Source organism: Melozone crissalis, unplaced genomic scaffold (genome assembly GCF_028551555.1).
Source record: "Melozone crissalis strain CALT ecotype California unplaced genomic scaffold, PUWL_Pcris_2 ptg000005l_1, whole genome shotgun sequence".
Taxonomy (NCBI): domain Eukaryota; kingdom Metazoa; phylum Chordata; class Aves; order Passeriformes; family Passerellidae; genus Melozone; species Melozone crissalis.
The window spans coordinates 11030080-11057990 of NW_026535783.1; the positions used below are offsets into that span (position 1 = coordinate 11030080).

Here is a 27911-nt window from a genome sequence, read left to right on the forward strand (position 1 = left end):
CTTTGACAGCAGAACCAACAGCATTCTCCAATTTTAATCCTTGCTTTTTAAACACTGCTTTCAGTCATCTGATTGCTGTAAAGCCATTATTAAGACAGTGTATTTCAGTGTATTTTAGTATGTAAGCTTTAAGTGCTATTCATCAGCTGAGATGAATCTCACGTCTCCCATCTGCACAATTTTCCAAAGCTGATGGGACTTCTGTCAGTCCCAAGTTTACCAGGTGGTTGAAGGAAGAAGTGAGAGGAAAACAAAAATGTTTGCTGTGACCCTCTATCTCAGTTGGTGCTGCTACCCTTGTCACCCCTGGGCAGCACTAGGTTTGCAGAAATGAATAAGCTATGCTAATTGGAGTTTGGGTTAATTGGGTCACCCCTCATTAGTACTGCCTTATTTACCAGTCCGCTTTCTCTTGGTATTACAACTACCTATATGAGTGTCCACATCTGCATGTATGGGTGTGTTGTATTTATAACATCCATGCATGTATTTTAAACATATGCTTATATAAATCTGTGTGTGTGTATTTGTGTCTATATATGCATGTGCGTATTTATTTATGTATATAGCTATTTATGCTTTTAGCTATACCGGGTCAGGCTTGTTAGTGATGTGAAAAACTTTTCTCCCAAAGGTTTCCTCATTTTCAATGGGTAGATTGCTACAAGCGCAAATTTAAGAATTCCAAGGGATCTTCAGTGACCTTTAAAACATACACAAATAGTCATGGTTGCAAAATGTTGGCTGCTCTGTTGACTCACAACATCATGTACCCAGAGTTTGGACACCACTGAGGCTTCGGATGTGGACAGTGATTCATCACAGTCAGAGGATGATCTGGGGAAAAAATAGTGGTTTCCTCTGATACTTTTTAAAAGTTACCTATGAAACAAGCATTCTAACTTTTATTTCCAGGATGAAACAAAACAACAACCTCCACTTTCTTTTGGTTTTCTAGAGCAAAGCTAGATTGAAAAGCAGAAGCTAGGATGGGATAAAATGTGTGAAAACAAACAGGCTGGGGAATTATCTGTTGTTTTGTTCTTTGGGTTTTTTCTTTTCCAGTAGCCCCTGTACAATTTATAATAAAAATAAAAATAATAAATTAGCATTCATTAGCTGATAATAATACTTACATTTTATTAAAATGGTCTTTCTGTTCAGTACTATGTCTGTATAAAACTTTGTTAGTGACATCAAATGGTATCTCCTAAATTTGCAAATAGTGGAATAGTACTTTTCTCAAAGTATGAATTGTGCAAGCAAAGCTCTATTCATTATTCTGTTGATAATCGTATCAAGTCCTGTTTTGAATGAGTTCTTGCCTGTGGGATTAACAGCAGCATGTGTTCACATAACACAGAGTATTGTGTACCATTTAGTATGCCTAAAACATTTTTACTGTCTTCTTTTTATGTACACACTGGTATGTGTACATAAAAAAAAAAAACAGAGTAAAAATGCCTGTACACACATACCAGTGTATGTGTACATAAAAAAAAAAACCAGAGTAAAAATGCCTGTACACACATACTAGTGTGTACAAAAATAAAGAGAGTAAAAATGCTTTAGGCATACTAGATAGTACACAATACTCTGTGTTCTTACTCTGTTTTTTTACTCTGTATTTTTACTCTGTTTTTTTAGTGTACACAGTGCTATGTGACAGCTAATGGTATTTTTATATTGGATCTTATATTTCCTGTGTAACCTCTACAAGTGACCCTGCATTGGGGGCTGGGCTAGGTGATCTTCAGAGGTCCCTTGCAACCTAAACCATTCTGTGATTTGTGTTTGTTTTACTCTAACGCGACAGCATCCTTTTGGAAAATTGTGCTTTAAACATCGCATGAACGCTAAAAAGCCCACGCGGCATTTAAGAAATTGTATTGCTAATCAGCTTACTATTGAAAAGATAGATCTTATTTAAATAGTAATTAAAAAAAAAAGTTTAAATACTTTAAAAGAGGAAGTTTACCCTGCTCTCTCCTTTGGCTGTGACAGCCCCAGGTCCCTCCCCCGGTGCAGACAGGCGGTGCGGGGATGTTGGTCCTGTTGGTGCGGGGCGGGACCCGGCTCTGCCCCAGCGCTTTTCCCTGCCCTGCTCACCTGGCGCACCTGCCCTCGGCGCGTCACCGCGCTCTGCCCATCGCCGCTCGGGGCTGCCTGACGTCAGGATGCGGGGCCCGGGACCGCCCGGCCGGACGCGGCTTCGCCTTCCCCGACAGCGCCGGGGCACCGCGCCCGCCGCAGCCCGGGCTGCTGCTCATCCCCCTGCTGCTCATCCCCCTGCTCATGCTGCTGCTCATCCTGCTGCTCATCCTGCTGCTCATCCCCCTGCTGCGGCTGCAGATCCCGCTGCTGCGGCTGCAGATTCTGCTGCTGCTGCTCATCCCGCTGCTGCTCTTCCTGCTGCTGCGGCTGCAGATCCTGCTGCGCTCATCCGGCTGCTGCGGCCCATCCCGCAGCTGCTGCTGCAGATCCCCATCCTGCTGCAGATCCCCGTCCACATCCTGCTGCAGAACCCGATCCTGCTACGTATCCCAATCCTGCTGCAGATCCCCATCCTGCTGCTGCCGCTGCTGCTGTTGCTGCCGCTGCAGCTCCATCGCCCCGAGTTTCCCAGCCCGGCCGCAGCCGGGGCAATGCGGCAGGAGTCCCCGAGGTCACCGCGGCGAGGCTGAGCCTGGACGCCGAGGAAGGAATAACAAGCCAAACCCGCTGGGGATTTGCAATGCAAGCGGCCTTTCCAAGTTTCTTTTCCGCTTTGCTTTCACCCTGCTGTTGGATTTGAGATCATGTATGTGGTTTTCCTGTTGATTACGGGAGGGTGTTAAAATCTAGGGAGGGAAGAGGATTCAGAGGGATTAATATGTTAGTTTTGATTTAAGGGGATTTTATTTTCTTTCCCCTTATCCCTGCCCTTCATCTTTGTTAACACAACTTCGTCTTTATTATTTTTATTTTAGGTCGGTTAATATTGTAGCTTTTGGGAATGAAAGAGATGGTTTTTCTGAGGACAATCAGCAGCCCAGCCTGATCTGGAGCTATCTCGGGAGAAGTGCTCTCATTTCCCAGATCGACGGCAGCTTGTCTGCCAGTCATGTTGGAAGCCCAGTTTTTACTGAATATCAAGCCTGCGTATTTGGAAATGTCAGACTGGTGGTGCACGACTGTCCCGTCTGGGTAAGAGATCCATCTCAGTCTTTTTAACTACAATTAACAGTTTGAGCTCTTTTAGTAAAATGAAATAATGATCTATTTTTAAATGGTTTTCATTGTTGTGGGATTTTATTTGTAGTTTTATTACTGCATTTAGTAAAAAAAAACCTTTAAAAATGTAACTAGGCAAATGCTGGGAAATCTCAAAGGTGCTATAAAAGGGTTCTTATAAACAAACCTCCGCTTGGCCTTCCCTGTAATAAGGTGTTTTTTTCAACTGTATTGCCCAGTGGAAATTTTGTGAAAGGCAATCCAGAAGTATACAAGAATGCCTTGTAACACTGCACCATAAGTTCTCTCTCCAAATATTTGCCAATAATAAAATGAAATTTTCTGTAAATAAAGGCAGTAAGTTTTCCAGCTGTGAAAAATAAGAGATTAAAAGATCTGATTGTTTTTATATTATAAATTATATGAATTATATATTATTCATATAGTAATAAAGGGAACAATTTTACTCCTCCTACAAAGAATAATCATGTCTTAACATTATTACCTTTATCTGATGGTAAATAACAAAGTTTTTGGCACTGTTGCTAGTTGCCAGCACTTTTGTTAGTAAGTGAGAAAACTTAGTTTGGAGTGTGAGCAGATCAATGATTATGTAAGAAATGATACTGATAATCTAAATTAAAACATATTTAATGACTACTTAGCAGCCTTAAAAAAAACCCCTCAGCTTACCAGCTTTTAGAAATTAAAACAATAATCAGTTTCAGTTCCATAATTCTATCCTTTGGGTGATTTTTGTACTCTTGTAAGGGAAACCTTTTGTAGAATCTGCAGGAGCCATGACAGCTCCATGAAATTATCAGAAGCCAACAATCTTAAAACTAAACAATCCAGTTTAGCTGTCCTTCTGCTCTTTATTTCTTTTTGCCAGCTGCTTACTGACACCAGTTCAGATGGACTGGGGGATCCTGTTTCTAATCTGAAGCTGCATGTGACCTGCACGTGCAGTTTGCTGTAGTCACCGGAGCGCAGCAAAATCTCCTGAATATAAATGAAGTCTGTAGGGCTTCGGAGGCTGTTTCAAAGGGATGGAGGGGGGTGGGTAAGGGAGTTGGGAAGGTGAGTGGGGGCAGCTGGAAAAGGGGAAGCAAGGACATAGATTGGAGACAGAGTTGATGTGTTTTTACATTGCTTTAATTGCATTTGGCCTTCTGCAGATCAAGGTTGTTCAGTTCTGGACACCTTTTAATTTCTGCCTTTCGAAAGTTAGCTTGTTGTTGTCTGAGTCACGGCATTTCTGCGTCCTCACATTTTTTCCCTCTATCAGTTAAAGGAGGCAAGAGATATATTACTGAGAATGTTGAGGACAAATTAGCATGTTTCTCTTCGTGGAAGACGCGTCAGATATCAGGATTGGACTCTGCAGGAGATTATGTGTCGGGCATAAAGCAGTGTCCTTGCTAGGGCAAGGCAGAACAGGACCATTTCCCACAGCCTGGGTGCTTGAGGTTCACTATATCACAGTGGATCCTTCAGAGCTGCTCCTCTGCCAGCCTGGGGAAACAGCACAGAACAATTCAAGATGTTGACAATATTGCCTCAAGCCATATTCTGCATGGAAATGATCCCTGTTTCATCTTACCAAAACACAGAGGTGATGGTGCCGTGGGCCTTGCAGTATTCCAGCCTCTAATATCTGAGGCCAAGAGAGATTTGTATTTACCTGGGATTTGTACCTCATCTAGATTAAACCCAAATGATTAAGGCAAGAGAGTCCTAGACATGAACTTGGCAACTGAGTACACTGATAGCTGTGAGTCTCAAAACTCAAGGGTGCCCAGCTGATCTGTCTTCCACAGCCATGAGTCTGGAAAAGCAGTGTTGATGTGGTTTCACTGAGTAGAGTTCCACAGAGAGTGGGGGGATCCTTTTGCATGGCAGATTGTGGTGCAGTTTAATTTTCTCGAGTTTGAGTCTGCTGCTGCACCTGTCTGTCAGCCCAGGATACTGCTCAGCCTTTTGAGTCTGCAGGAAGGTCAGCAGCTCAGGTGTCTTTGGGAAATCACAAAGGTAAATTCATGTTTGCCAACATGCAAACAAAGATAAATTCATGTTTGCCAACATGGAAACGAGCATGTTGTGAGCACCTCTCCTTCCCCTGGCAGCTGCAGGGTGCAGGAGGGAAATGCTGACTCTGGGGACCTTACAATGTCACAGGGCTGTAGAGGCAGCAGTGGAACACCACACTTTTCAAAATTTGGGGGCAAAATGTCAGGGTTTCCAAGGCCAGGTTGCTCTTTGTGTGCTGCTCTCAGGGTGTCCCACTGTGGCTTGCTCTGGCAGAGCTATGTGCAGGGGACAGGAGCACAGAGCACTGACATCATTGTAAATCATGTGGCCTCAAAATGTTTTCTCAAAAAACGCAAACCTAGGGTAAGAGAAGACATAAAGAACTAAGGAAAACACATGTGCTAACATATCTGCTGAATACTGTGGTTTTAATAGCTGATCAGTTGCTAATGTAGCCTTAAGCTGCTCTATAATAAGGCATATTGAATAAGAATGACCCAGTTTTTCTAATTTTGCAGGGGTGAACCTCTGTATGGAGCTAATAACTCAAAAGGAGAAATTCACAAGATGAGTTTTAAGACTTGCTTTGGAAAACACTGCTTTAATTAACAATCTGTGTTAGATTTGACAGTCTTCAGGACCAAGATGCCATTTTATTGACCTACCTGTATTTTGCAATTCCACTTTACTCTGAATTCATTTAGGCTTCTGCAGAAAAAATGCAGGCAGAATTTTTAATATCTAATTAAGTGAATCTTCCTCAAGTCCAGAATTTAGCATAGTATAAAAGCCGTAATTCATGTTTTGATTCACTTAATTGTAGTGCTGGAAAATAAGTGGCAAAATAGCAAGTCCTTTGTAGTGTCCCCTACTTAAAGTAACTCTTGTCCTCCCCTCTCTTACCTGGAGCAATACCGTAAGGATATGAGTGTTTCTGCCCTGGCCTGGAGGTCCTGCTGCCGTTTTTTAACTTTTTCTACAAAAACCCACCTGGTTTTGTTTGTTTGTTTTGTTTTTGTGGCTTTTGTTTGCTTTGTTTGGGTTTATTTTCCCCATGAGAAACAATACCCCCGCCCCCGAATTTTTTTATCTTTCTCCTATTGTATAAAAACTGCTGAGCTTCTAGAGAATTACTGACATCATCAAGCACAGAAATGTTTACAAAAGGGGAATATGGAGCAGTTGGGTTGTGGAGATTGTCTTGTGGTGGTTTAGATACTTGAAGAGGGGGGCATGCTCTGCTGTGTCTGCTCAATGCCTTGCACAGAGCTGCAGACCTCCATGGGGCTCACTAGTACACAAATATATTAACTGCAACTTAAATATATTAACCACAATTTTGAGAAGGTGCTCTGTGAATTTTTTTTCTAGTTCTCCCTTTCAACAATTTCTTTCCCTGAACCTTTTTATATTTTTTCCTTGTTATTTACTGTACCAACAGGAGTCATCCCTAAAACACTGTGAGTTTTCTTATGTCAGCAATGTCATCCATAGTGTAGTTCTCTGTCTTTTTCCTCTTTATCCTTATCCTTATGCTGGCCAGCCTTTACCATGTCTAAAGGTATAGGAATCTAAGCCATGTTCAGATTTTATTTACTATTTTTGGAAATCTAGACATATTACTGCTTCAGTAAAAAATGTCACCTAGTAAGTAACTTTTCATTTTTCATTATGTCATCCCTTCTCATTTTTAAGTTTGAATGGCTGAAGTGGCAATTTGCAACAAATTATCATATCCTGGTAAAAAATACTATTAAATTCATTTATGAGAGGATGGCAGAGGCCAATATGAGCTTCCTTTGTTTTGTGAGGGGGATGTTTAGGGGGATTTCCGGAGGAGATGCTTCCCTCTGTGCTGCAGATTACTTATCTGAGTAAGTTCAGGGGACGAGTAAGTTATAGAGAGTACACCCATAAAATTTGTCCTGCTGTAGACCTGATAAGAAACTGCAGAGGAATCTTAAAATAAAATCAGAGAAGGCACTGGTATGTTCTGTGGAAGACATCAGTGTGAAGAACGTTTTGGTAGTGGAGACTGGGTCTGTAAATGGATTATAGAGAGGGATAATTCTCCAGTGTTCCCAACGCAGTTCTCTTGGATCCTGGGGAAATCCCAGGGGAACATTCCTACGGGGTGTCCAGGCGCCCTTTTCCCCACAGAGTGGTTGGCATTGCTGCTGCCTCAGACCCAGGGCTGGGGTGGTTTGACATGGGGACACTTATGAGCAGAAAGAGCGTGGGCATTGCAAGGGCGCTTGTGTGAGGAATTTCACTGCCTTTCAGAAAGGCATTCATTAATCATTTTTAACAAAGCAGGTATTGTTGTCTTCTGGGATCATGTGATTTTGTAGGAAAATCATATCTTCAGTGCCTCTGAAAGCTTTATTTTCAACACTGAGTCTTGAGAAGTATAATTTACTAATGGCAAGAATGTGTTATGAGACACTTAGAATGAAGGCATGCAAGGAAAAAAATGAAGATTTTTCCTAGTATGTCATGAGTGGAACAGCAACAGAAGTATAATTAAAATTATAATTATTAAGGTCATAATAAAATGACCTTAGCTGTACAGATACTTCTTCCTTTAGCCAATGCCTGACTTGTGAAATGGAGCAGGAAACATGATGAGGAGTAGCTGTTACAAAAATTTCATACATGGAACCTGAAATTAAGGTTATTCCTGAATCTGAATGGCTGTTCATCATCTGATGACATTCCCCCTGTCATTTTTGCATGAAAGTTTCCCTAAAAGCAATAATGAAGGAGGCTCTAGATGCTCTGTCTTAGGGATGTCTTGTGCAAAAAACCCATTGTCAGAGATATTTCTGGAGGATTTTCATGGCACATGAGATTTACCTCAGTTCTACCCCTGAGTGAGTGGAAAACAATATATCAACATACCACAAAACCAATATACAAACAATATAAAAATACATGTATTAAATTCCATAAGAAGTTTCCATAAGCATTTTTTATTATTCATGCTTAAAGCTGTGCAGTTGCAGTGTATTTGTGCACCTGTGCTCTACTCTTTGCTTATGATACCACCCATTGTCTCCAATCTTGTAGAGATGGGCTGGTGCAAATCTGGGCTGATCTTGAAAATGGTCAGCTGGAAGGAAATTGCAAAGGAACAGATGTGCTTTCTGTCTGCCAACAGAACAGAGCAAATAAATAGCCCATGTTATTTTTGGGGTTGTGTTGTATTTTTCCTTTAAACCTTTGTTGTGTTAAATGCATGCAGCTCTGTTAAAAATTCCCCATTGAGATCTTCATCAATTAAAGTGTACTAAAGCTTTCCCTTGAAAATTCTCAGTTTTTGCCTGCTTGTGTGATCAAGTTCTCCAAATGTCCATCTAGATGGCTGTCTCTAAGCACTGTAGCTGGTAGTCCTACTTCTAGAGGCGCTAAATGTGCATTTATGTGTAAATGTTATATCATTAACTGGGCCTAAATGATTGTATTAAGTGCTAATTGACACTGTCCTTACCCTTGGTTTCTAATAGTCTCTAACTGAGTTGTCTTAAAAAAACAAATATCAAGAGCAGTGCACTTGACCTCCTCTATTGTCAACATGGTTAATCATGTGAGAGCTATTCCTGATAAATTGCTAATTCTGGTTTACTTATTGCAGAACAAAAGCTTCTATTACAGACATCAATGGGAATGTGTACTGTAATTTATTTTCTGACTTATTTCTTTGTAAGGTCAAGACCTGAATTGGGAATGATGTGAACTGACACTTTAGGCAAATACGCGCTGACTTTGACTTCCATCAAGGTCATACTACTTCTTGTAGTTAAGAGCATTGCAGCTACCTCACCAGATTTCAAACAATGACCCTTTTGAAGTGGTCAGAAATAATTATGTTGACAATGCAAGCCATGCCACTTGTTGATATTACTAATCTTTTATGTACTTCACTCCCCTTTGTAATGCTCTTATTTCTGTACTTGCTTTACAAAACTCAAATTGCTCCCCACTACCAAACTTTTGAGTTCTGCTCTTTTGTCACTTTTTCTCTACTCATTTATTCCTATTTTAACACTGTCTTTATTTCACTACTGCTAATTTCCCTTTTTTTCCCCTCAATACCCCAAGTTCTTCTAGTTTTGCCTCACATGCTATGCAGGGCTGCCATAGAATCACAGAATCCCTGAATAATTTGGGTAGGAAGGAACCTTAGAGATCATCTCATTCCAGCCCCCCCCTGCCATGCTGGGGAGAGGCTGCACAAACATGTGCTTGGGAATTGTTAGCTCTTTCCTGCCAGGCACAGGAACACCTTCCTCTAGACCAGATTGCTCAGAGCCTCATCCAGCTGGGCCCTGAGCACTGCCGGGGATGGGGCACCCACAGATTCTCAGGGCAAACTCTGCCAGGGCCTCACCATCTTCTGTATAAAAAAATGTCTGCCTTATATCCAACCTGAATCTACACTTTTTTAGTTTAAAACCATTGTCCCCTGTCCTATCCCAACAGGCCCTGCCAAAAAGTTTGTCCCTATCTTTCTTACAAGCCCCCTTTAAGTACAAAAAGGGCAAAAAAAAGCCTCTCTGTTCTAAGAGGAGATAGTATTTCAGGTCATTGGGGGTTTTCTTCAGTTCTCTGGACCACTTCCAGACTTCTCTCAAGAGTTTTCAATTCAGCATACATTCAAAGCCAAGGGACCCCTGGTATTTATGAGCTACCTCCAGGTGAAGCAGAAATTGTGGAATCACAGTTCCATGACAGATACACAAGTAATAACCGTACATTGCATGTGGATACAGCACAGCTGTAAATGTACAGAATATCAAACAGTTTTAGAGGTTAAGTCCTCAGCACAGAGCAATGAATATTTGAATGTGAAATTGAAAAAGAAAATTTAGGTATGTGATTTAAGTCCTTATCCTGAAAACATTAACACCTGGTGAAGCTATGTAGAAGCCCTAGGGACAAAAGTCACACTGAATTATTAAGTTTGTATTTAAAAGTTCATAGGTACATAGGATAATTCTGTGTAACCTTTCTCTAAAATGGTGTGATTAATAATGTTTTTGTATGTGTTGCTGAAAACATCTACCACTGAAGGTGTTTTTATTTCCTAAAGGAAACAGTTTTAAAGTTAAGTAATAAAAGCAGCAAAGATTCTTCCTGAAAAGAGTATTCCCTGATAAGCCCTATTTTTAATTCTTCTGACAGAATTCCTGAATTAATGGAAAATATTTATGATTTATTATAACAAACAACTTGCTCTCCAAACAAGGAAATTACAAAGCAGGAAGTCTGCTCATTGTTGCATGTCTTCAAATAAGATCTAATCAGACAAAAACAATTATGTAGAGTTTTGCATTAAAAATATAGAATATTTCATCTTTTTCTTTAAGTCAGTCAATTCTTGATTGGTGTTTTTTTTCTTTTTAGGATATATTTGACAGTGACTGGTACACTTCCTGCAGGCTCATTGGAGGAGCTGATATTATTGTGATTAAATACTCTGTCAATGACAAGACTTCATTTCAAGAACTAAAGGACAGCTATGTGCCAATGGTGAAAAAAGCACTAAATCACTGCTCAGTTCCAGTAATAATTTCTGCTATTGGGGCAAGAAAAAACGGTATGTATCCAGCCTCCTGTAACAACAGATAAAATCTCATTTGGAAGTTGGGTATAATGTAATTTCAGTAGAAGCTGGCTGTTTTTCCAAGCTGCTAACAGAAACAATTAGTCTGTCAGGATGACAGTAATATGCACATGCATTTTGGCTCTCTAGACTGATGTGCTGGCAAGAACAATGCACTTAATTAACCTCAGTAATGATAGGCAACCTATCCTTCTTTGACCTCTGCAATGACTCTTCTTGTGGAGCCATCACACATGAGGATTAAATCTAGTAAATTGGATAATGTGACATACATTTGGGTATAAAGTATCTCAAGTCTATGAGATTAAAATTATATCCAGCATTCTGAAAACACTGGAGAGTGGTTGGGAAAAGCCTTGAAATTCTCTGGGATTTTCTTCCTAAAGCAATGAATGAAAACCACAAGCCTGGCTTGTCTTTAACTTTACTAAAACAAGTGGTTCTGAGCGTCCCTCCTTTTAATGAGTAAGAGACATGATGAATGTATATGTAGACATTTGTTTTGTACAGTACAGAGAAATATTAATCCATATGAAGTATATCCTCTGTGGATGCTCAGTGTTGCTAAGGTCTGTTTATAAGCCTTTTAGCTCAGTGACAGATATAGGACAGTTAAAGAGCTGCATAACAATTAAATATTTATTTTCTTCCATTTAGTAATTCAGTGATCATGACCAAGAACTTTCATGCTCTGATATATACAGGAGTAATAAATCTCCCATTCTAAATGCAAGGTTTTGGTAAATTGTTTGTATTCCCCAAGTATTTCCTTACACTTTTTGTTTAAGACCAGGATATCACCAAACTGAGTGACTCCTCTAGTGGTTACTTTTTCTTTTCCACTTAGTTTTTTTTCTCTCTTCCTCCCTAAGTAATGTGGCCATGAGAGACACCAGGCTGGACCTCTGGGTTTACCCGGGGACCTGTCAGAGCAAACTGCTGTGCACACACAGAACCCTTTTGTTTCTAGGAGGTATTTGTGAACACAGCAGTTTGCTCATACAAATTACTAAGATCTTAATCCTCTGTAGTGGTAAATGTTGATGCCAAAACAAATGATTAAAAAAACGAAGAAAAAGCTGTTTTATTATGTTATCCATAGGTCTAGGCAGAGGACATTAGCGGGGAGCGGGCACAGCACATTTGAAAGCACATCCATGGCTGGCACATTCTTACTGTCATTAAGCAAAGCTGACCCAATGTGGCTGGAAGATTTTTAACATTTAAATGGCATAATCTTAAAAGTACCTATTTTGTGTTTTTAAAAAATGTATGTGAAATACATGTAGATGAATCAGATCCTGCAGTACATACAAACCCATTAAAGGTTGGTCTGGAGTGGAAATTTTCTTCTTTCACTGCTGTGTGTGCTTCCTGCATGGACAGGCCGCAAGAATTCAACAGGTTTAAGGGTGATATTCAAGAATGATAACACCTGCAGGCTAGTACAAGACCTGGGCATGCAAAACTATTGAGCCAAAGCCAAATCTGGCATCCATAAGTCTGGCTGAAATCTTCCAACTTAACAAAATCAATAAAGTAATACTAATGTAATGTATACAGAGGTTTGTAGGGTGAGTAGTGTTTTGAATTGATTTATATGAAGTTGGATTTTTTTCTGTCAATACAGATTTCTTACTATAAAATTCCTATGTTTTCATTTCCCTCTTTGTTCTCCTATAAGTAAGATATCATTACAGTTTTTTAGGAATCTAAGAATTCTGCATTATTTGGCCAAAATGGTTATTTTCCATGACTTTTTACCCCAGGAGTGCCTTGCACCTGTCCCCTGTGCACTTCAGACAGGAGGAGCTGTGTCACAACCTCTGAAGGAGTCCAGCTTGCAAAGGAACTCGGAGCCACTTACCTTGAACTGCACACCCTTAATGACTTCTACATCCAGAAATACTTTGGAGGAGTGGTGAGTGAGAATCTGCAGCTTTGGAAGCAGGGTGGAACATGCATGAGGTGCTTGGCAGATGTGAGGGCTTCAGAGAGCCAGGGGAGGCACACCATGGGCCCTTCCACCAAGTGTTGAGTTCCCACCAAGGCAAAATTCAAGTTAAATATTAGAAAGAAATTCCTCCCAGTGAGGGAGGTCAGACAGTGGGACAGAATGGTCCAGGGGGCTGTGAGTGCCCCATCCTTGGCAGTGTTCTTGGCTGGGTTGGAAGGGGCTTGGAGCAGTCTGATCTGTGGAAAGTGTCTCCATTGGAAGAACTCAATGGTCTTCAAGGCACTTTCCAAGCCAAACCACTCTAGGATTCTGTGAGTCTATGGTGCTATCTGAATTAATAGTACCAAGGCTGCTCTGGTTTTAAGTAGGAAGATTTAGGAAAGCTATTTGTCGCATTGCAGTAAGTTTTCCTCTTGTATTCTTGTCCTTTTATCTTGCTGGCTAACATCCAGCCAAATGAGGCCACTCCCCAAGATAGAATTAGCATCTTAAGAGGTCGGTAAATTGAATATCTTTGTGTCTCTCTGTTCTAGGAAGATTAAATACATAAGAATTAACCACAATCATTTGAATAAATAGTCTTGTAAATTGTGCTAGTTCTATCTAAATATGGTAGCTTCTCAGAAATGAGTTTTGGTACTCTCCTGGATGACTGGTAATAGTGTCAGCAGCTTTAGCCCTGCATACAGAGCCTGTTATACCCCTAATTTGATGTATAGGTTGTTATTAAATAACAAGTTTTTTTAAAAAAATATTTCTTGTCTTAGCTTGAATATTTTATGATCCAAAGTTTGAATCAGAAGTCATCTGAAAAAATGAAGAAAAGGAAAAAGACACAGAAGTGCCGTCGAGTCCAACCACCTCAGCTTGAACAGCCAGGTGCTCAATGATATCTGGTCTCTAGTATAATTCCTGATGTGTGTCACTTTCTTTGCACAATCAGTATCTTTTACTTCATTTTTTAGTAACAATTGTTACTATGAGCTGTGTCATCTATTATCAGCTGTTCTGGTTATGTTGCATCACCTCTTAATGATAGTTTAATTTACTTGGGGAGAATTGTATGGCAATATATAACAATGCAATGGATTTCCAGTTTAATTTAGGTATAACTAGTAGGAATGGTTTTCTGGTGGACATACTAAAACATGAATTGATAAAAGCTTTACATAAAGTCTTAGCAGACAGACAAAAAAAGAAAGTTGTTAGAGCATGAATTATTACTCTACAGCGTAATCAGATAGTGTTTTTGTTTGCTGCAGATGAAGCAAGGGAGAGAAGTATGCGCATGTATGAGATTTCTGAGCATCTGATGCATTTGCTCAGTGAAAGAATTACTGACAAGTAGTTACCTATAAACATGTAGTTGTCTCTTCTTCCATGTTCTAAAAATTTGCTCAGACCTCTTAGATTTGGAGTACACAGTCGAAGTTTCTTTATAGTGTAACTTTCTATAGAGGGTTCGTGAAAGGACAGACACTTACTATTAAACTAAGTGTTTCTTAACTTACTTACTGTATTAAGTATTTGAATATCTTGAGTATTTTACTCAAGATATTCAAACAGCATATAAGAAATATTCTTATTGAATATCTCTTTTAGAATTAAACTGACCTGATAAGGTCAGTTGTCCTGTGGTTAGCACTTGCTAAGGTTGTAAACTTAGGTTTTACAGCCTGACTTCTTTTGCAGAAAAGATGCCGATCCTAAAGGGCGAAGCCTCGCACTACAACGCAGACCTGCACAACCTGCTCTGCTGCTGCCAGTGTGCAGATGTGGCCTTCTACCCTGAGGACCTCAGCACGGTGGTGGAGGCTCACAAGATCATCCTGTGCTCTGTGAGCCACCTCTTCATGCTGCTGTTCGGGGTGAAGAGCCCATGCGACGCGCACGACGCCTCCGTGGCGCAGCTGGCTCAGAGCCTCTTCGCGGTGCAGGCCGGGGATCCCTTGCCCTCCTCGCCCCGGGGTGTCCCACCCTGTGTCCCACCAGTCAGGGTGGTGGTGAAGGACTCTGTCTTCTGCTCTTGTCTCCCAGACATCCTCCACTTCATTTATTCAGGTACCTGCTGGGAACAGATCTGGCAACTTGTTTCCTATTGTCTCATGAAGGAATGTGTGCATCGCCCTAAGGAACGCGGCTTTGCTGTTGCTAGATGATATCTCACCTTGTTTCCACATTTTATCCCTTGTGATTACCATGCACAATGAAAACACCACCACCTATAACAAAAATTAAGTTACTTGTCATTCCAGATTTAATGGGCCTAAATTAAATTAGTCCATAGGCTAACATCAATAACATTCAAAATTTTGTCAAAACAAATTTGGAGTTTGAGTCAGTTTCAGATCCTAGGCTTTTAAAATATTGTAAATGGTTGCATGTTCTAAACACAAGGGCAAGAGCGCAGAGTTGCTTAAGGAAGCTCAAGTAATTTTTATTCTGAGTATGGTGCATCTGAAGAGAAAACAGTGAAAAGTGGCTGGACTGTGGAGACCTCTGATGTGTTGCATGAGTTCTGCTTCCAGTTGGTACAGTCTGTGACCTCACCTACCTAATGCCAGCTATCAAAATGGCACAGATATTTTTTTAACTTTTCAGATGTTGCTTAGAATTACTCAGCAGAAAGATTTGGGATTTTTTCTGGAAGTAGCTAATGCCTGTTTGTTCTTTGTAAAATATTTTTCAACCTGTCAGACAATCTTTCAGCTTTCAGTTGGAGTTTTTACATCAAAGACACTTTTTTCCAAAATAGTAACAAACATAAAGAATAGATGAAGCTTTTCACTGAAAAAAAAAATCCATGAGTAGATTATTTTTTTTGTTCTTATTTATTTGAGCCAAGAATAGGGGATAAAAAACAGATTTTCAGCAGGTAATGGATAAATACAGTATTTTTAATTCAAAGAATAATTTAATAATTTGGGTTGGAAAAGACCTTTAAGATTATCAAGTGCAACCACTAATCCATCACTGCCAAGCCCATCACTTAAACCGTGTCCCCAGGTGCCACATCTTTGAAGTGCCTCCAGGGATGGTGACCCTACCACTGCCTTGGTCACCTTGTTCCAGTGCTTGACAACCCCTGAGGTGAAGAAATCTTCCTGATACTGAATCCAAAGCTCCCCTGGTGCAACTGGAGGCTGTTTCCCCTTGTTCTGTCACTTATTACATGGGAAAAGAGGCTGTCCCCAGCCTGGCTACAACCTCCTTCCAGGCAGTTGAAGAGAGCAACAAGTTCACCCCTGAGCCTCCTTTCCTCCAGTCTAAATATCTTTGTAAACATCTTCATCTGTTACCATCTACAGCTTGGGTTTAGTGCCTTGTGTGCACTAATTTTCCTTTTTTACTTTCCTTCATGTCAGCCAAGGAGCTGTGAAACTTTGCAGTTGCAGGCAGAGCTCTGCTTTATGTTTTGGTGCCTCTGAGAGGTGGAGGCGCTTGAGGTAGAGGCTGAGAAGAGAACAAATAATGAGTTTTCAGATTTTCAGGGCTGTGACATGATGCCCATGAGGTTATAAACCCTTAACCAGTGTGGTACAGATGGGAGATAATTGAGCTGAGGATGCTGTGTGCTGTAGATGCTGGTTGAGCCTCTTGATAGCATCAGCTGTGCTGAGTTGGGCTTGTTACTGAGCTCGATCTATTTCTGTCTCATTCTTGTCCTGGGTTAGAACTGAAAGTTAGCACAAAACCCCACTTTGCCTCTGAGACTTACTCCAGCAAAGTGCATGAAGATAAACTATCTTTGTTTTCACTCTCTTCATTTTTCCAAGAAAGCTATTGATACACCTCAGGGAATGTCATGGCTTTGACTGCGAAAACAAGAATAACAGAAATTCTACTGCAAACTTTGTGCTGATTTTAGCTGTGAGGACTAATAATGTAGCTGTGCATTAAATTTTTCTGGTTCCGACCCCTACAGAACAATGCAGCTAGCAGCATGAGCAGAAGCTAAAAAATTTCTACAAATGTTGAAACATGAAGGATTTTTTTTTCTGAATCTCTATTGAACTACCTGCAATTTGTAGTGACTGAACTGGGAGGAATGAATAGATTGAATGTGAAAGCAAGTGAGATGCTCTAGTACTTGGTACTTGGTTACACTATAAAAAGTACCATAGAAATTTAGTGTGCAAAAATTGCATTCTGCCCTTCCTAAAAGCAAAGATCAGGCTGATTTATGTGCAAGCCCCCTACCATTTCTGCAGGATGTGTTTGGCAGTGATGCCATCTTTTCTCCACCTGCTGAGGCCTGTGCCTTGCTGATTAATAATCTGTCTCCCCCTGGTTTTGTGGTAGGTGCTTTCCAGTGGGAACGATTAGAAGAGGACATAAGAAAGAAGCTGAAGGATCCAGATAAAACAGAATATGTGCTTGAGAAAGTTAAATGCATCCTGAAAACTCCAGGAAAGGTACATCTAACTCCTTTGGGTCACTATAAGTTACTTAAATTTTTGAGAAATTGTTTTGTAGACAAGGTTTTCTTGTCAGTCTTTGTTTTAAAGTCACTTTGGATTAAAGAGCCTGTACTTTTTCATGCTTTCAGTGAGTAGTTTGCAGGCACATACACAGAGATCCTGATGTAACATGCAGAATTAATGTAATTCGTAAAAACCAAACAAGCAGGTATTCTAAAGGGATTACTCGTATTCACAGCTTTGAACATTGTCTGCCAATATGATTATGTGTTGCTAATTCCCATGTAATAGAGGCTGCCCAGGAAAGATTTGCTCCTGAACATAAGCCAAAAGTTGGGCTTCTGCAGTAGATCCAGAGAGGGGTGGTTTCTCATATAAATGCTGTGTTGTGGAAAGCTGTCTGTAACTCAATATATTTAAGTCAGTAGAAGACCACACAAAAATTGTAAAATATTATTAAGTTAATAAAAAGTCACCATGCAGGATTAGTTTTAATATAGAATTAGTTTTTACAGACATTTTTTCTTGGAGCATATACGTTCCCTGATAATACAGAACTTGCTCTGATGATTTCTGTTGATTTAGAAAGGAAAACCTCTCAGATTCTCTAGGAATAATACAATATAGACATCAAAAGGTCACTGAACTGTTTTCAGCTTATGACTGCTTTGTTTTAGGCTTAGCAGCCCTTAGTGCCCAGCTAAAACATTTATAGGTTTGGCCTTGGAGAGCCTGAAGACTTTCAAGAAAGCAAGACTGAGCTGTTGTAGTTTCTTTTATTCTTTTTTTATGCTTTCAGGGTACTCTTATTTTTCATTCAAGCATTTTTTTTAAGTCAAAAAGAAGGAATTGTGATTTGTCTTAGTAAAACTAAAAATTTTATAGATTTAACATTTTAACCATAAATTCAACCTCAACTGAATTTCACTTGTCAGAATCTAGCAACACAATTTTAATGCAGTTCCTTTTGTCAGCTTTAGATTACACTTTTAAGGTAAGAAATCCAAAACTGAAAACTAACTGGCAGTACTGGGTTTTGGAGGGCCTTGACACTACCAGGTTATTGTAAGAGGAGTCTGTGCTCCAGGCTGTGAGCTCCCCCTGCCTCTGTGGAGGTGATTCCAGGGCAATATAATCACCAAACTTTCAGCTGCCTTGCCTTTGTACAGAGCATGACGCTGCGGGGTGGATGTGTGTCCCATCCTGGCTCCCCCCAGAGCCCTCAAACCCCGTTCTGCTGCAGCATTGGGTCTGCACAGGCAAAGTCTGCAAAGGTTGGGACTCCAGAAAACCGGTGAAGCCCAACCTGCCTGTAGGGGCTGGATGGAGGAGGTCAAGAATAGCAAAATTTGGTGTGACTGTGAGGGACAAGAGACCCCTCAGGGCTGCTGCACAGCAGGGAATAGGAAATTAGAAAGTAAAAGGTGATTGCAGAGGAATGCACATGCCAGAAGCTCTTGTTTATTTTCCCATAAAAATTACGTCCCATAATATTTAGTTTTGTGGGCAGCCACACATGACAATGTTTAATTACCAATTTATTTTTCAGCTAAACACTGTAAAGGACTGCAAGTCTCACCAGATAAAACGGCTGTATAATACTTCTCTCAGGCTATTCTTTAACACGCCTGTGCTGGCTGATGTAATCTTCAAAATACAAGGTACAGTACCACTTGGCATCCATCCTTTACCCTTTTTCCCCTCTTCAAGAATGCGGGACATGGAGGTGACCGTGGCATCAAAACTAAGGAATTATGAGTGCTTTACTGTCACTGTGGAAAGCAGGGAAATCTTGTCCCTGTGGATGGCGGGCAAGGTTCATCTGGGCTGAGCCTATGAGAATTCCCTCTCCCTGTCACGGCACACTGTGCCTCCCTGATTGACATTATTTTTTTATTCTATTTTGGTTTACTCCAAATGTGCTGCAGTGTCAGGATTCAATGTTTTGTCTGGAAATTAAATATGTTCATTGTTGCAACGAATGATGCAGTGTGAGAAATGTGTTGCATGCTTTTGTAAGAATAAGAATGAGATGGTTTTTAAAAGCTAACACCATTTCTTAGTCTGTCCATACTCACCCTTCATGCAGAAATGGCCTTCTAGAATTAGATAATTATTTTCAGGTGTATATTTCAGGGACAGATATGAAGCATTAGCTCATCAAATATAAGCACAGGTCAAGGAGACTCTTTCTAGATGTTCTGTTTAACACACAGAAAAGATTGCACAAAAATATCGTTGTAAAGGAGAGGAAAATACTGATTTTGACCTCAATGACATGAACAATTCACCTCAGTGTCCCACTCCTGAGAGTCTTTGCGGGAACCTGACTCCTTTTGCAGACTTTTGCAGCTTTCCCAAAACCCTCTAATTTTATAGATTCCCACACAACACTATATATTTTACAGAAATAAACCCCAAATATCTGGGTTGACGAGTATTTTTAAAAAGCATGCTTATCCACTAAAAAATGTTAACAGTTTTTCCTAATAATTGATACATCTTCTAAATTCTTTTCTCAAATTCATCAATCAGAGCAATTGTATCAAAATTATATTACTACTAAGAGAAATTGAAGGCCCTAATCTTAACCAGACAAACAAATTTGTAAGATTTTGAGCAATTTCTTGGATACTTAGCATTGCTTTGAGTTTTCTAGCTTACAGAAGTATGGAAGCCAGGAAAAACTGGAGCCCATTGTGTCTGTGTAGAGAGACAGAATGTGACTGAACATCTTAATTAGTAGATGAGTGTCCATTCACAAGCACATATAGGACATATAGCATGCAGCTTAGACATTTTGAAAGTGGAAGTACAGGAGGTAGAAACAGAACAAAAGACAAAAAATGCCAGAAGGGTTCAAAAAATTACTCAGGTACCAATGTTGTGATTAAAGACATAATTAAAACAATAACTTCTTTGTAAGTATATGCATTATATTGCATGTGAGTTGATCTGTTTATTATAATTTTGATTAAAACATTTACATCCAACTCTAAATGCTCATTTTGGGTTTGGTTGCTGTCCTGACTGGCACTTGCTTGGCACTTGTTGCATACTGAGCTGGACTGCTCAGTCCAGCTGGACTCTGCAGCGCAAAAGGCCTCTGCCATCCTGGGCTTTTGGCCTCTCCACCTCTTTCAAAGACTGTAGGAAAGCAAAGGGTTCACTTGTAAATAATAGAAAATTAATGAATTTATGGGAAGAAATCATCAGTGGTTTTTTCAAAAGACAACCACTCAGGAAATTCACTTAGTCACAGTATTTAATCTAGTTAAATTTATACTTAGTGGAGTTAATGGAATTTCATCTGGAAAAATTTGCGTTTCTCTGCTTTCTTTGGTCATTCTATACAAACATCACTTGCCAGCAGGGTTACTGGTGCACATAAATGACTCTTCATAGAATCATTCAGGTTGGAAAAGACCCCTAAGATCATCAAATCCAACAATTAACCATTTGCATAACACTTCATAATATGGCATATTTATGAAATGGGTTCAGTTTGTGTGAACAGATTTATTCTATTTGGTCTATTCTCAGTTGGTTTAGTCTATTGCATTTTGACTTAAATAATTCTTTGCTGTTGATTTTGTTTTATTTTACTATTCATTATTCATCCTAACTAGTATGCAGTGAGTGTGTTGTTAGTCATTGTCAACTTTCAACACTTTAATCATGTTCAGTGGGGTGAAGACCTCCTAAAAAGACATGAACTTTAAAATGAAGATATTTCTGTGTTGTATAAAATCATTGTATATTGATTTTTGTCTTGCATCCTGCAGGTGCAACTGTTCCAGCCCACAGGGCAGTTCTGGTGGCTCGCTGTGAGGTTATGGCAGCAATGTTTAATGGTAATTATCTAGAAGCAAATAGCATTCAAGTTCCAGTGTATGGCGTTTCCAAAGACACTTTCCTGTCCTTCCTAGAGTACCTTTACACTGACTCCTGCTGTCCAGGTAAGGAAATACTGTAAAATACAGTTCTATATCTGTAATTCATTTTTCCACAGCAGGGCATGGGTAGAGAGTAATGTAGCAGCGCCTACTTGATTGAAAAATGCCAATATTTGAATGTGCAATGTCTCGAGAAAGGTAATGTTTTTGTATTGTGCAATAAAAAAAGAAATCCGTACTATACAAGTAAAATAGAAAAAATATTTCTAATAACATTATTTATTTGCTTTGTGCTCACATAACAAGACTCAAAGAAGTTTCAATTTCATTTCTGATCCATTATAATATTTGTATTTTTTTTTTTTTTACGTTATAGTAATACTGCTTTCTAGTCTGGATTCTGTGTTAAATTTAAAAGTTGTCATTTCTTGAACACACATATAGCTGAGTGTATTGTAAACAAGGCTAAATTGCAGGAATATCTTATTTATACACATGGTTATTTTATGTGTATGTCTACCCAGAAAAATATGCCAACAGGAGTGTTTGGCAAGAAAAATTGAGCTAAAATATTCTTTACATCTCAATTTTTATCTTTCTTATGAGAAGAAAATCTGAATACTAAATCTAAAACATTATTTAAATTTTGCTTATTTTTCCATGGTATAATGAATAAATGATATTGTGATACGTATTTTTGCTTTTGTTTTATTTTGAAATTCTTATTCTACCTTATTCTTAGATATTCCATGTTTCTCTTTTCACTCCACCTAACATTTCCTTGTTTATCAGTTTAAAAATGCAACTACTGTGCTACTGTGCTATATTTAAAAAAAAAAAATTGTTCTTTTTTTTGTCTTTGGACTTCTGGCTATATTTTCTTGTATCATAAAAGTGCTTTTCTGAAAGAGAACTTAGCTAAATCCACTTATTCCTTCTCAGTTACTCTAAATAAATCAGCAGCACTTGACTCATCATTTTCAAGATCCACAATATTGACAGCAATTCTTTACACCTATCTGTCAAAAAGTTGTAAACACATTTTTTCTTCTTAATTGAATAGCTTATCTGGAAAAATAAGGTGATACAGCAAAAAAAAAATTTATAATAATGAAAAAAATAAAACAAGGTGATCACAGGAGTCTGATTTTGTGTTTGTTGTTAGGTATTTAAAATTCAACTTGGCGAAAAGTAGCTTTGATCATATTGTCAGAAAGGTAAAATACATGTAACTTGTGTCTTCTTGTTTTTCAGCCAGTATTCTCCAGGCGATGTCTCTGCTGATCTGTGCAGAGATGTACCAAGTAATGAGACTCCAGCATATTTGTGAACTTTACATCATCACGCAGCTCCAGAGCATGCCTAGCAGGGAACTGGCTTCCACAAGCCTCAGTATTGTTAGCTTGCTCAAGAAAGCTAAGGTACTTACTGTGTATATATCAAATGAGAATATGTATGTTGACTGTTATAAGTTGTTTTAAAATTTTTAAAAATATTAAGAGCAATTTCTGTTCCCAAGGAAACGCGTTGGTATAAAATCTGTTTATTAGGATAACTGGTGACACAAGGGTGGCCAGAAGAAATCCTTCAGCCTTTAATTGCTGATTATGCAGTTACCGAATCACAGAATTGCCTCTACCACTGTACCCAAGCCTGCTCCAGAGCTTGACAACCTTCACCATGAAGAAAGCTTTCCTGCTATTCAACCTAAACCTCCTGGCACAACCTGAGGCTATTTCCTCTTGTCCTGTCACTTTTTATCTGGGAGCAGAGACTGACCCCCCAGCTGTCCACAGCTTCCTTTCAGGGAGTTGTAGAGAGTGATAAGGTCTCCTAGAGCCTCTTTTTGTTCCAGGATAAAAACCCCACCTCCTTCAGCTGCTCCCCTTAAGATTTAGGCTCCAGACCCTCTAGTCACACCCTTATCTGTAGAATTCCTTTTATCATGGACACACTGCAGTAATTCAGTTTAATTACAGCTTCCTCCAGGAAAGATGGGTTTTAGGCAAGTAAAGATGCACTCACTCCTCCTTTAGACAAAAAAGAAAATTATGTGGTATGTAGGTGACAAAGGAGTTCCAACTGCATAGAATATTGAGAGAAATGCATAGAAGAAGGAAAAGAAAATATTAGATGCTTAAAAAAGAGAGACAATAAAGACAGGTTTGGAAAACAGAAGAGGAAAGTAAAAACTAGATTGAAGGATATTGCCTTAATCAAAAGGATTTAGTGCAGGAAGAGGAGACCACAGAACCAACATGACACATTCCTTCCCTCCTTCCTGTGAAGTTCTGTCTCTGTGCAGATGACAAAATTTCCAAGATTCATGATACCTCAGGGTTTTTTTTCTACCCCTGGGAGAGGGACTTTGTTGATTTGTTCTTGGGTGTTCACCTGTTTATGTATTTCCATTAAATTACTTTTCTTTCATTATCTTCTATAGTCAAATCTTTATTTAGTAAATTGCTTCACAATGGAAACCAGAAATATTTTGACATGTGAGATGTGGTTATATTTTAGACATGATAGCATTAAGAGGTTTTTTGTCTTCTTTTTTCCCACAGTTTCACAATTCTGATTGCCTTTCAACTTGGCTTCTTCATTTTATTGCCACTAACTACCTCATCTTCAGTCAAAAGCCTGAATTTGAAGAACTTTCAGGTATTTTTCTGTTCATTTTGAAAATACAAATGTTTTTATGTTTTGCTGAGATAAAAAGTGATGTTCTGGATAATACCAATTTTGCATGAGAAAATAATTAGGGTTTCTTTAGGATATTCCAGCAGGATGTTTCACCACCCTGGCGTGCGATCAGCACACAGCATGACACAGCCAGCATTGCATCACCATTTTTATGGGTCCTGTTGGGATGGCCAGGTTCCTATCCATAACTGAATTTGCTGGACCAGTTTGGTCATTGTATGTCAACCCCTTCATATTATCATGCTAATTTAAATCAAGGTAATGGGTCATTTTTGATACTTCTTCAAGTGCTGGTTTTTAAAGGGTCTTCCTTTAAGAAAGTAGGATTTTTATAGTATGCTCCAGCAGATCTTATAAAATAAAAAAATTATGGCCCATTCAAGTAAATAAATCCACCTTCTTCCAGGGACCTGATATTTATTTTTCCAAGCATTTGTATTTGTTTCTGGTAGTGTAACTAGAATGTTTTGCTCATTGCCTATGTGATTTTCATTCACCCTGATGAGGGGTGCATCTCTTTGACCTGTGGCACCTCATCATCTCGAGGTTCAGGGCAGCAACACAGCAGCAGGCAGCAGCTCTCCCAGGGCTTTCCAAGACCTGAGACCTTCACAGAAATGCAGAGTTAGCTGAGTTGGAATAACACACAAGGTTGACTGAGTGCAACTCCTGGGTCTGCACAACGCCATCCCCAAGAGTCACACCATGGAGCATTGCCCAAAAGCTTCATGAACTCTGTCAGGCTGGTGCTGTGACCACTGCCCTGGGGAGCCTGTGCCAATGCTGAAATACACACTGGAGGAAGAACCTTTACCTAATCCAGCCTAAACCTCCCCAAGGAGGTCTGAACAAAACTTCAGGCCATACCCTTGGAGTGTCTGCCCCTCTTTTTCCCGTCTGCCCCGTCTTCTTCCCCTCACAAGGAAGTAGCAGACCCCACTGAGGTCTCCCCTCAGACACCTCCAGGGTGAACAGACCAAGTGCCCTCAGACGCTCCTCACACAGCTTCCACTCAAGGCCCTTTGCTGCCCTCCTTTGGACACTCTCTAATCGTTTTAATGTCATTCTTACACTGTAGTGCCCCAATCTGCCACAGACTTGAGGCGGTGCCATCCCAGTGGGCAGCAGAACAAGACAATCCCCTCCCTTGCCTGGCTGGCCATGCTGGGCCTGGTGCCCCCCAGGACAGGAATGTCCCTCCTGGCTGCCAGGACACTGCTGACTCGTCATCGACCAGGACCCCCAGATCCCTTTCCAGGGCACTGCTCTCCAACATCTCATTCCTCAGTCTGTCCATACATCCAGGGTTGCCCCATCCCAGGTGCAGAGTCCCGCACTTTCCCTTTTTGAACTTCCTATGGTTGGTGATCACCCAGTCTTCTAACTCACTGAGGCCTCTCCAAAGGGCCTCCCTGCCTTTGAGGAAGTCAGCAGCTCCTCCCAGATTTGTAGCATCTGCAAACATAGTCAGTGTCCTTTCTATAAGTCTTCCATCTGGGGCACTTATGAAGATGTTGGAGAGCACAGGGCCAAGGATGGAGGCCTTTGGAACCCCACTAGTGACAGGTCCCCAGTCTGATGTCCCACCAGTCACTGTAACCCTTTGTGCCTGACCTGTGAGCCAGCTGCTCACCCTTCACATGATGTGTTTATCCAGCTGTGGACTGGACATTTTGTCAAGAAAGATCCAGTTTTCGTGAGAAACAGTACCAAAAGTTTTACTGACCTGCAAAAACCTTACATCAACTGCTTCCCTTGATCGGTTAGGTGGGTTACCTTGCCATAGAGGAAATCAGATTTGATTAGCAGGATACTCCCCTGAGGATTGCAGCCCTGCCTTGTACCCAGGTGAGTGCAGTTTGCCTGCCCTCAGGCTCTCCCAGCTGTAAACTCTCTGTCTTCATCTGAGGCCCTCAAGGATCAATGGATGCAAGCTGACTCTGGAATATCTGGGGTTAGGGGGATGAAAATGCATCTTTCTGCAAATGCAGAGAAGAGTAATCTACATAATAGGGGTAAAAGACTCTTATATGACTATGTCAGTGATTAAAAACTGTATGCAATAAGAGATTAATGTCTTGCTGGATTCTTAGCTGCACTCCTCACCTTGCTTTCTGTGCTGATCTTGAGACAAACTACCTGCACAGGAATTGATATACCCTGCTTTATAGTTCTGCAGTATAAAAAAAAATCCTTGCATACTACATATGACTGTTCTCTAAGAATAAAGTATACTCATCTTTAGGAATATCTCTCTGCTATCCTTAATAAGTATTGTATTCATTTTTTCAAAAAAACTTTTTTATTACTAACTTAAAAATAAGGAAACATTGTGTGATAACTCTTACCTCTGTGCCATAGTAGAGCTCAAAGCAAAACAGGTAGCACTCACCTTTACTTTTGTAGTTGTATTTATATCTTTAATGGTTTTTTTATCTATTTTAAAATACTTTTTATAGCCTGTGCATATGTGCTCTGTGTCTATATATTACATTTAATTCCTTTATTTCTTTTTCTAGTGGAAGAGCGCAATTTTGTAGAGATGCACCGATGGCCTTCAAACTTGTACCTGAAGCAGCTTGCTGATTACAGGAACTATATCCACTCTCAGAAATGCCACTGCACAGTAATGTAAAGAGACTGAGTGCATACAAAGTACATTTCAACTGCAAAATTTCAGATTGGGGATTATACCGAACAAAAAAACCATGTCAAGAGTGAAACCTGATGCTCACCTCCTCTGGAAATTACAGACATTCTTTGTTTTGCTAACAAATCACTCTAATTTTTACCTTGAAGCATTGAGAAATGTATGTTGAAGATTAATTTTAAGCACAATGGCTTCATATTCATGGGGATTAAATGTATTACAGGACAGTGCCGTGACTGGCATCTGCTCCCCTTTCTAATTTCCTTTTTGTTTATTTTATTGTTTTTCATGGTTATTTGTGGCTGCTAAACTGAATCTGACTGGTTTTGTAAATCTGTGTGTCATAGAAGCATAGGAGTACAGTAGCAGTGCAGGGAAGCTGAAAAGCCAGGTCATAAGTTCTTCATATACTTCAGGATGCAAAACTTTTCTGCAGCATTTGTTGGTTCACAATATAATGGGTAGGCTTAAGAAGCATTGTAGTTACTGTTAATTTATTACTCCAGAGAAAGCATGTAGTTCTGTTACAACCCTATGAATACATATTTTAATTCCAGAGGAATGCCTATGCATCACGGTTTTCTCTAGTGCCTCCAAATATCTAAAGAATGACATAATTTTTCCTGCCAGTAGGTAGGAGAAGAAAACCTGCTTTCACAATCTGCAGAACACCTTTGTTAGTGTGTCCATATTGTATTTTTCCCCATGAGGAATAAAGAGAGGGAAAACTATGTATGCTCAGAGCATATCTGTATGGTACTGATGGACAGGGAAGAAAGGCAGAGGGGTCAACAGCCTTTCTTGGGGTTTGAGCAGAAAAACTCACTACTAGAAGTGGCTTTTTTGGGAAAAGTGTGTCTAGTAATCACAGTCACCACAATAAATGTTAGATGTGCTGGCCATGACGGAGGCGACCCTCACAGATTTGGGATGTTGGCTTTTGTGGTGGGACTTGGAGCTCAAACCTCCCCAGTAGGGACTCAGTTCAAGTTTAGTTATCATCATGTCCTCGTAAGCTACACCGTGTGAGACAAACCTAGCTGTGGATCCTTTCTGACACAAGAGAAAAACCCAGAATATTATGACTGGCATGATCCTTGCAGATGCCATTTATCATTTTCTTGACCAAAACAACTTGTCATGATGCTGACTTGTATATACATGTGCTAATGCCAAAATTAACTGAGCCTTTTCCTGAGCACGGGTGTTTTTCTAGAAGCAAAATCTAATCAAGGAACTAAACACCTCATTATCATTCTTGTACTTTCAATTCTGGCTTTTCATCTGCCTTTGTAATGTGGTACGTAGCCTGAGACTGTGGCATTTCTACCACATCAAATGTATCTCGAAACTACATCTATGAGAAGGTGTAAAAACAAATTACTGGAGCTGATTTTTTTTTTTTTTTAAGGTA

At 39.9% G+C, this 27911-nt stretch overlaps 1 protein-coding gene across 1 annotated transcript; it reads left to right on the top strand.

Annotated features, from left to right (window-relative positions):
* Positions 1-2467: 2467 nt before the first annotated feature.
* On the top strand, positions 2468-27911 carry RHOBTB3 (Rho related BTB domain containing 3). Its single transcript, XM_054283745.1, has 12 exons — positions 2468-2800; positions 2970-3186; positions 10651-10843; positions 12640-12791; positions 13595-13706; positions 14520-14888; positions 17130-17242; positions 18798-18909; positions 21034-21207; positions 22399-22565; positions 23709-23805; positions 26367-27911. Coding segments are annotated over exons 1-12 (1824 nt in total). The 5' UTR covers positions 2468-2798; the 3' UTR covers positions 26483-27911.